At 51.7% G+C, this 10,002-nt stretch overlaps 1 protein-coding gene across 1 annotated transcript; it reads right to left on the reverse strand.

The window, feature by feature from the left end:
• Positions 1–1,326: 1,326 nt before the first annotated feature.
• LOC122922045 lies at positions 1,327–9,988 on the reverse strand. The gene is made up of 3 exons (XM_044272473.1): positions 9,640–9,988; positions 7,618–7,784; positions 1,327–6,189 (listed from the first exon to the last, which is right to left on the reverse strand). Exons 1-3 carry the CDS (start codon positions 9,799–9,801, stop codon positions 4,710–4,712), a joined length of 1,809 nt encoding a protein of 602 aa, XP_044128408.1. The 5' UTR covers positions 9,802–9,988; the 3' UTR covers positions 1,327–4,709.
• Between the last annotated feature and the right edge of the window lie 14 nt (positions 9,989–10,002).

The following is a 10,002-nucleotide window of genomic DNA, read 5'->3' on the forward strand; positions in this document are numbered from 1 at the left end:
TTCTAGGAGCAACGGGGGCGTTGCCGTTACACTTAGAGGCTCTGCTCTTTCCACAAGGGCCACGCCCTCTGCACTGACAGGGCCTGGCAGTGAATACATCACCACACCTGGCCCTGCCAAAGTGGAGAGGGAGCAGCAGTTGCACCGAGAGCAGAGCCTCTAGGTGTAATGGTAACGCCCCCGTTGCTCCTAGAGGCTCACTTGCATATATTAAGACATCATTTTTCTCAGCAATATGACCATGGGACCAACACAGATGCCTTCAGCTGCCGAGCGCACATGCAACAGGTCAGCCGGGGTCATAGGGACAAATCTGCTGACAGATCTGCTTAAAAGGGGTGTCCAGGACTTAACTACCGAGGACCCATCCTAAGGATCAGATCGGTGGGGAGCCGACTTCCAGCACCCTCACCCATCAGCTGTTTTCAGGAGCTGGTGCCAGAACCCCGCATTGGGATAGCCCAGCTCCATCCAATGTGCAGCGCCACGCCAGGTTACTGCAGGACTGCTCCCATTCACAGTGTACGAAGCGGAGTAGCCCCGGAGACTCAGGCGATCGGCGGGGGTCCCAGGACTCCGAAAGATAAGTCATCAATAGCTAAAGGAGCTGTCCAGCCTTGGAGCAGATAACCCCTATGCTACGGACCTTTGCCCCAGAACATAAAGACTCACCTGTCCGGGAAGCATCTGGGTCCCGTGACCGCTGCAGCCAATCACAAGCCTCAGCAGTCACATTGGCTTAACTGAGGTATCGTTCAAGTCAATGTGACTGGCCACTGTGGTCACGTGACCCAGGTCAATTGCATAGGGCTTGTAGGCTCCTAGGCTGGACATCCCCTTTAAAAGGGTTTTCCCATCTCAGACAATAAGGGCATATCGCTAGGATATGCCCCCATTGTCTGATAGGTGCGGGTCCCACTGCTGGGACCCGCACCTACAACGAGAATGGAACAGGGAGAGCTGTGGCTGGAGGACCCCACCACCAAGCGCCGCTCCCATAGAAGTGAATAGGAGCGCACCGCGCGGCCCGTGTTCCCATTCATTTCTGTGAGGCAGACGGAAATAGCAAGCGCTCGGCTATTTTTGGTGGCCCCATAGAAATGAATTGAGGGCCGCTGCGTATGCACACTGCACCCTCCGTTCTTTTCCACGCTCCGTTCTCATTGTAGGGTGGGACCCGCACCTATCAGACAATGTGGGCATATCCTAGCGATATGCCCCCATTGTCAGAGATGGGAAAACCCCTTTAAAGGGAGTCTTTCGCTTAATTTGAGCATTTTAGACCGCTCAGATTAGGTTAGAGACTCTCTGACCCTAATTACAATCGTACCTTTCTTTTCTGTGTCCCTTCTGTCCTATTATTACCTTCTCCTCTGCCTCCAGCCGGCGGACGTCACGAGCGGCAAGAGAAGTCAGGCTGGGAACTGGCCCGCACCTGCGCACTGCTCTGCCCGGTATGGGCAGAGGAACAGATTTTCATATTGCGCATGCGCCGGCCAACTAAACACAGCCGGCCCGCCGGCCTCTGGTGCCGCTCGGAGGAGGTAATAGGACAGAAGGGCGAGCCAGAGGGCTGAGAGAGGTGTGTTTTTCGTGGCACATCGCCCAGTAACGCTGCCCCTGGGCACCTTTAGAAGCTCATTTCCATACGTTTAAAAAGTGTTTTTTTCCATGATCTGGACGAGGGACACAGAAAAGAAAGGTACGATTGTAATGAGGGTCAAAGAGTCAATACCCTGATCGGAGCGGTCTAAAACGCTCAAATTAGGCGAAAGACTCCCTTTAAGTCCCGTAAAATAGCTGTAACAGTGGATTTACCTTTAAAAACAACTTAAAGGACATGGGTGCTGTTTGCACCTTCATAGAAAGACAACTTCACAGCAGGTGGAACGTGGAGCTTAAGCGTACGCCCTGTAGAGCTTCCATCGCGGATTTGAGGGCAGAAAATCCGCAGTGAATTAACGTGCCAGCAAAATACATGAGATTTTTTACCAAATCCCATCCAAGCAGTGCGGGAAAAAATCTGCAGCAGGAACTGACCTGATCTGCAGAGAGCTTAAAGGGGTCGTCTGACCTCAGCAAATGATAATACGAGGCACTTACTAATGTATTCCGATTCTCCATATCGCCTCCTCACATCATATACGGCTCATTTCCAGGGGTTACGACCACCCTGCAATTCCGCATCAGTGGTCGTGTTTGCACAATATAGGAAAGAGCTCCGGCTGGGACCATGAAAGCGCACATAGGCGCGCACGCGCAGCAGCTCCTGTCCCGGCCACCTTGTACCTGCGCTGCAGCGATGGCTATAACCCCCTGGATACGAGCTGTCTATAATGAGACGGAAAAATGAATCAAGCCACCAAAAGGAGGCAATATGGAGAATCACAACACATTAGGAAGTGCTCTATAATAACTTTCTCTACATGATAAAAGCCATTTGCTGAAGTGACAACTCCTTTTAAGGGGTTTTCCGAGACATATATTGATGGCCTTTCCTCAGGATAGGTCATCAATATTAGATTGGCGGGGTCCGACTCCTGTAGAGCTCTGGCCTCTTCCTACACACAGCTCAGACGCACTCAAGTGAATGGGGCTGGGCTGTGATACCAAGCACAGCCACTATACAATGGATGGCGCTGTGCCTGGTGAGCTCACAGCTGCTCTGGAAAACGTTGATGGTGGGGGGTGCCAGGGGTCCTACCCTTCCTGATCTTATATTGATGACCTATCCCAAGCATAGACATACATTTCACGTGTACGGCCAGCTTAAAGGGTTTGTACAGCGTTTGAAAAGAATGGCTGTTTTCTTTCAAAAACAGCGACACACCTGTCCACAGGCTGTGTGTGGTACTGCAATTCGGTCCCATTCACTGTAATGAAGCGGAGCTGCAATAGCCGCCACAACTCAAGGACAGGGGTGCTGCCGTTCCTGGAAGAAAGCAGCCATATTTCTCTGACCCTGGGCAGCCCCTTTAAGGAATTGTGTGACAGATAAAAGGGAACCTGTCACGCTGAACATGGTGTCTGATCTGCAGGTTATAGAGCAGCTGAGCAGGTTGATATATAGTTTTATGGGAAAAGATTTGGTGCATCTTGTATTTCATTCATTTAAAGGGGGTTGTCCCATGTCCCGTGTTCACCTCCACGGCAGCTCCGGAGCTCAGCGCGTCCTGGAACCTCCGTGGACGGATTCGTTCCATATGAATGAAAGCGCAGGCAAGCAGCGTTGTAATGACAGGCGAGATCCCAATGCTGGATAGAACAGCTCCGGGGTTTCTGTTCATGTCCTGGAGCTGTTCTATTGAAACAGGATATGTTGCAGAGTGGTGGCCGGGCTAGCAGCTGCCGTGCATGCGTGGATATGCAAGTCCCTACGATCTTGGCCACCGCAGTTAGCAAAGGACTTCATCTCCGTGCGCAAGCACGACCTCCGCTGCAAGATCGCAGTGCTGGCAGCATCACCCAACAACCAGCCGCACACATGCCAGGAGAATGGGGAGCCAGAGCTTGGAAAGGAGGCACTTCCAGGGACGCAAAGCAATTGGCAAGTGCCTTCTATTGAAGGGGTCCCAAATAGCAAGAGGGGGATACCCCTTTAATTTCCTGCTCATTCTGGTCTCTGAAGTCCAGTGACTGACAGCTCTCCATACACAGTCAGAGGGGGGCTGTCAATCATTCATAGGACCGCCTCCTGGACTCCACAGCCCAAAATGAGCAGGAATTTATATGAATGAAATACAAGCTTTGCTGAATCTTCTCCCATAAGATTATATACCAAGGATAAGCCACCGGCTGTTGTGAAACTACAACTCACAGCGTGCAAACATGCTCGGCTATTCTTCTAACTCCCATAGACGAGAATGAACCAATGAAACATTCTGGGAGTTGTAGTTTCTGAATAGTTGGAGTGGCGGAGGCTGCTGATCCCCGCTATATACCAATCGGCTCAGCTCCTCCTGATCTATAACATGCAGCTCCACATGACCAGTGCTTAAAGGGCTTTTCTGGGATCATACATGGATTGTGTATCCTTCAAAAGGTCCATCAATGTGCAATCTAAGTTCTATCACCGGGACCCCCACCAGTTAGCAGAATGATAATCACTGCTGCAGCCACCGTGTGCCGCTGCTGCAGTTAAAGGTGGTTTCCAGGAATAATCACTGTTTACGGAAGCAGGCTGTAGGCACTAAACAGAGGATTCATACTCCCCTGCCCCCCGCTGTGTCGGTGTCCCGGTCCCCGCACTGCATGGTCATAAGTGGCACATTACTGCTGATACCAGTCATTGGCTGCAGTGGAGAATGTGACTGGATGTAAACACCGCGGGGAACGTGCACGCGGCAGAGGCAGCGCAGAGGACCGGAGCCGCGAGGAGCAGGAAGGATGAATTTTCTATTTATAGGGACAGGCTGCGGGTATTAGATAAAAGGAAATTATTCCCAGAAAACCCCTTTAAGGAGTCAGGGGTTCCAGTGAGCACTGCGGTCCTGTTCATCTGATTGGTGGGGGTCCCGGGGATATTTACCCTGCTGCGCCTTTAAATCTTATGGAAAGTCATGTTATCTCCATATAGGACATACCAGATTTTGTGCCCCCTCCCCCACTGGCACTTTACAGGGTCCTTTAGTCTTTATTTGGGTAATGTCCCAACTTAAGGGGAACTTTCCACTGTTCCACGTCTTCCCTTTACATGCACCATTCACATTTTAGCTCAGTGACCCGTTGATATTACTTAGCATGGCGCACACGGCCCACAACTGATTGGCAATGCCACTTAACGCATACGGAAGGACGTTATCGAACAGATGGTACTGGCGAACTCTCTCTATGTCTTGGTTTATGCAAATTCTTAGACGAGCGAGGGAATTTATGTCCTTGTTTAGTCCAGCAGCTTCCTTCTCCAGGTGGGGCGCGCACCTCACCACCTCCTCCCGGCCATAATGTGGGCCTTTCCTTTTGGCCAGGTGTCTTACTTCCCCTCCAGGCTGACTGCGGTCTTTAGAAACCTCTTCTATGCTGTCTGTAGTGGTCACCACCTCTTCCACTAACTTCTCTTCGGTCACAACCTCCTCGACCACATCCACCTCTCCTGCTGAGCGCTCCAGTTCCACAAGCGAATCTTCTACCCCTGGCGAGGTGGTCACAACCAAGGTCTCCTGCCCCTTCTCGTTAGTGGATGCTAGGATGAACATGGCATTTTGCTCAGTTGACGGCTGGCTTAACATGACCGTGGCTTCGTGGCACTCCCTAGGGAGAGCAGCCGTGGTGATAATAGGAGGGATGACCACGAAGGCGCCAACAGATTCCACTAAATCTTGGATGAGGAAATCCTTCTCAGTTACCATCCAATCTCCAGGTTCCAACAACTCCAAGATGCCAGATGACTTAACGATCTCTCTCTTGGATGCACCCCCAGAATAGAGTGGGCTTATAAATATGACCGCTCCGTGGGGGGCTATGCCAAGCAAGCCTTTGTACACGGCATGATTATAATACACCTGAGAAGGTTTGTTCTCAGTCTCGCTCGTCTGGACCTTAATCTCTGCACAATGTAAAGTCACCCGGGCACGAGGGTAGGACGCCTTGAAACATTCTGGCACATCCTGGCACCCGGTTTCTCGGCTGCGCCAAAGAGGGATTTCACCAAGGACAAGATACAAATAGTGCGCCCATGTGACAATGATGCGGACAACCCTGGTCTGCGAGATGTTAAAGCGGACGGCTAGATCCTGGTCGTGGAATCCCTGGCGAACCTTGCATAGAAATAAGAAGAACTGGTCCATCTGTGGCATGCCCTCTGCTTCAGCAGGGGACCCCTTGTCGACGTGTCTGTCCCCTTCTTGCTGGCACTGCTTCCATTTTACGGAGCTGCCCTCGGTTTCAGTCAGGGTAGAAAAAACTACTTTCAACGTGGAATAGTCCTTAAATCCGGTATAAAAGTGAATAAGGCTCGAGTCCGTGGAAAAGCGCTCCAGAAAGAACAGACTCTTCTCCAGGGAGGCATTGCGATGCTGTAGACGGCCGATCTCCTCACGGGCCGCGTGCAGCATCTCGGTATCGGTCATCGGGGGTAAGTCGTAGCAGTGGTCCAGTATAGACGCCGTCATCTCCACTGCTGGGGAAGGCTTATTGTTCTGGACTTGGGGTTGTGAAGGCAATATGGGCTGAAGCTTGTGCTTACTGCTCCTGGAGACAGAAAACATAAGTCAGTTCCATCGCAGGCTCGAGGAATAATGTAACGCCCTACGGTGCACTGGAAGAGAACTAGAAGACATCAAGGAGTTAAAAAGGCACTAATTGTATGAGGCAGGGGTCGGCAACCTCCGGCACTCCAGCTGTTGTGAAACTACAACTCCCAGCATGCATACTTCCTCTACTCTTCTCAGAACTCACAGGAAATGAATAGAGCATGCTGGGAACTGTAGTTTCACAACAAGCTGGAGTGCCGGAGGTTGCCGACCCCTAGTATGAGGTATACGGCGCTCAGGGGGGGGGGGCGCAGGAGCAGGGTCCTCAAAAAAGGCAGAACTCTGCCCTCAAAATCAATTGGAATTTTGCTTCAGATCCCACGATAAGTGTTTACCACCTACAGTAGCCACAGGACAAGTGATAAATATCGGATCACGAGCGTTCCGACCACCGGGACCTCCTGCCATCCTGAGTGCTCTCTGGGCGCACACTGAGCCACCGTTCCATCCGGTTCTATAGGACTGACGGAGCGCTGTCTGCATCTTCCCACAGGAATGAATGGGGCAATGAACCAACGTGTACCGTCATCCATTCAGAGGGGTCTCGGGATCGCTGGAGGTCTCAGCGGTCTGACCCCCGGCAAGTCAATATTTAGCACCTAACACTTTCCATAGCATACCCCTTCCGCCTTTCAGACATTTTTAGTAAGCCAAAAAGAATCACTATGCTAAGGGGGTGTGTCTTCACAGGAAAGGGGTGTGGCTGATATTTTCATCCATTATCCTGTTGTAGAGCCAACCAATAGGTGGTATAAGGCGACACATTCACAACCCAGTCCAATTGGTCCGGTGGCAGCAAGGGCCAGAACCGGCACTCAGCACCCACTGATTTACACTGCATTGATTGGCTTCACTGAGGACGAGATGTCTTACAGTGACCACGCGTTTCGTTGTGACAGCCTTCTGCCACTCACATACATGCACGCTCGGCGTGGTGTAAATTTATTCCTAATGGGGAGTGGCGAATAGACCGCTGGTGGCGGCTTATCTATGGGGGCAGAGACAACCAGACATGTGGAAATCCAGCGTGCCCGATCCTTCCTCCCCATCTGCCCTCTGGGCGACCCTGTATGCACTAGATAATCAGTCGGCCACACCACGATAGGCAGATTTGGTGACCTTAATCTCATATGGCTACTTTTAGAGGTGCGCCCCACCATGAGCCGAAGAAGGGCAGCACTAGTCACAGTGTAGAAGATTCGGCCTCGCCGCTCATGTCTGTCCAGTCATCTGAATGGCTGTGATTGCAGGAGGGAACTATAATGGCGGGACCAAACGCCCTCCATGATATCGGCTAATGTTTGGGGCTCCAGGAGCCAGATCTTATGTCTTGGGGCCCCTGAGATGCGATGTGAACGATCTTTACCCGGAATTCCTCTTGGGGACAGACATCTGCTCCTGGGTCATCTCCTCTGCCGACCACTGGAAGATGCAGGGCACGCTGTAAGGCTTCAGGTTCCTTTTTCCTGTCAACGTCCTCACGAAATCAGACGGGAGGAAATGTTTGGAACAGACTCGGGTGCAGCTGGAGACCTGAAATAAAGAGAGTCTCTGAATGTGGACGGAAACGCCAGAAAGCTCAGCCGAGGGCACCCACTCGGAGCGTAAGTTACCCGTTGGCACCCGTTACACAAGTTCTCTGATTGGACCATGACGCAAAGCTCTGAGCAGAGGCCAACAGAGCCCCCCGCCGGTATGATGGCCTCCCATGGGTCTGTAACATCTGACACTACAGGCGCCCACACATTCGCATATACTCCATCTTTCTGTACTTTGGTATCTCAAATATGTATCATATAACAGACCTGGGGCCCCGGTCCCTGTAGATCTGGTTCGGCCGGTCCCTATATTATATATTAGACCTGGGTCCCAGTCCCTCTATATCCGGTTCAGCCGAACCTGGTCTCTATATTATATATTGGATCTGGGTCCTGGTCCTTGCAGACCCCGTTCGGCCGGTCCCTGTACCTATTATATATTGGACCTGGGTCCCGGTAGATCTGGCCTGGGTGGTTCCTATATAATATATTGGACCTGGGTCCCGGTAGATCCGGTCCCTATATAATATATTGGGCCTGGGTCCCTGTAGATCCGGTTTGCCTGGTTCCTATATAATATATTGGGCCTGGGTCCCGGTAGATCCGGTTCGCCCGGTTCGTATATAATATATTGGACCTGGGTCCCGGTTCCTATATAATATATTGGACCTGGGTCTCGGTAGATCCGGTTTGCCCGGTTCCTATATAATATATTGGACCTGGGTCCCGGTAGATCCGCTTTTCCCGGTTCCTATATAATATATTGGGCCTGGGTCCCGGTAGATCCGGTTCCTATATAATATATTGGGCCTGGGTCCCGGTAGATCCGGTTCCTATATAATATATTGGGCCTGGGTCCCGGTAGATCCGGTTCCTATATAATATATTGGACCTGGGTCCCGGTAGATCCGGTTCCTATATAATATATTGGACCTGGGTCCCGGTAGATCCGGTTCCTATATAATATATTGGACCTGGGTCCCGGTAGATCCGGTTCCTATATAATATATTGGACCTGGGTCCCGGTAGATCCGGTTTGCCCGGTTCCTATATAATAAATTGGACCTGGGTCCCGGTAGATCCGGTTTGCCCGGTTCCTATATAATATATTGGACCTGGGTCCCGGTAGATCCGGTTCGCCCGGTTCCTATATAATATATTGGACCTGGGTCCCGGTAGATCCGGTTCGCCCGGTTCCTATATAATATATTGGACCTGGGTCCCGGTAGATCCGGTTCGCCCGGTTCCTATATAATATATTGGACCTGGGTCCCGGTAGATCCGGTTCGCCCGGTTCCTATATAATATATTGGACCTGGGTCCCGGTAGATCCGGTTCGCCCGGTTCCTATATAATATATTGGACCTGGGTCCCGGTAGATCCGGTTCGCCCGGTTCCTATATAATATATTGGACCTGGGTCCCGGTAGATCCGGTTCGCCCGGTTCCTATATAATATATTGGACCTGGGTCCCGGTAGATCCGGTTCGCCCGGTTCCTATATAATATATTGGACCTGGGTCCCGGTAGATCCGGTTTGCCCGGTTCCTATATAATATATTGGACCTGGGTCCCGGTAGATCCGGTTCCTATATAATATATTGGACCTGGGTCCCAGTAGATCCGGTTTGCCCGGTTCCTATATAATATATTGGACCTTGGTCCCGGTAGATCCGGTTTGGCCGGTTCCTATATAATATATTGGACCTGGGTCCCAGTAGATCCGGTTTGGCCGGTTCCTATATAATATATTAGACCTGGGTCCCGGTAGATCCGGTTCGCCCGGTTCCTATATAATATATTGGACCTGGCTCCCGGCCCCTATATTATGTACCGGACCCTTCGAATTACCTTGAAGCTGGGCCCCGGTTCTCTGCGGATCCGGTTCAGCCAGTCCCGGTGTCTCTGCGGCTCCACATGGAAGGCTGGGATCCTGTGGAAGGAGATCTTCTTGTCTGCATTGTACCTGGAGTCACTGTTACAGAAGGGCACACAGCAGTGGTAGGCAGCCATGGGGGGACCAGCAGCCTAGAACATGCCTGGCATGAGGAGGCACTGACAGGACGCCCTCAGCTCCCCTCACGCCCCGCGGGCACCGACCACCCCCTCAGCCCGGCCCCGGGCACCTACTCAATGGAACCTCTCAAACTTGCCCGATACGCAGCACCATCCGTGATCAAACAACCCGCGCATGCGTCTACTAGCGGTCATACC

Source organism: Bufo gargarizans, chromosome 11 (genome assembly GCF_014858855.1).
Source record: "Bufo gargarizans isolate SCDJY-AF-19 chromosome 11, ASM1485885v1, whole genome shotgun sequence".
Taxonomy (NCBI): Eukaryota; Metazoa; Chordata; class Amphibia; order Anura; family Bufonidae; genus Bufo; species Bufo gargarizans.

Coding starts and splice junctions, on each gene's coding strand:
- LOC122922045 (XM_044272473.1), bottom strand. CDS start 9,801: ATGGCTGCCTACCACTGCTGTGTGCCCTTCTGTAACAGTGACTCCAGG. Junction 7,785..9,639: donor AACCGGGGCCCAGCTTCAAG/GTAATTCGAAGG, acceptor TCTTTATTTCAG/GTCTCCAGCTGCACCCGAGT. Junction 6,190..7,617: donor GTCCCCAAGAGGAATTCCGG/GTAAAGATCGTT, acceptor TTCTGTCTCCAG/GAGCAGTAAGCACAAGCTTC.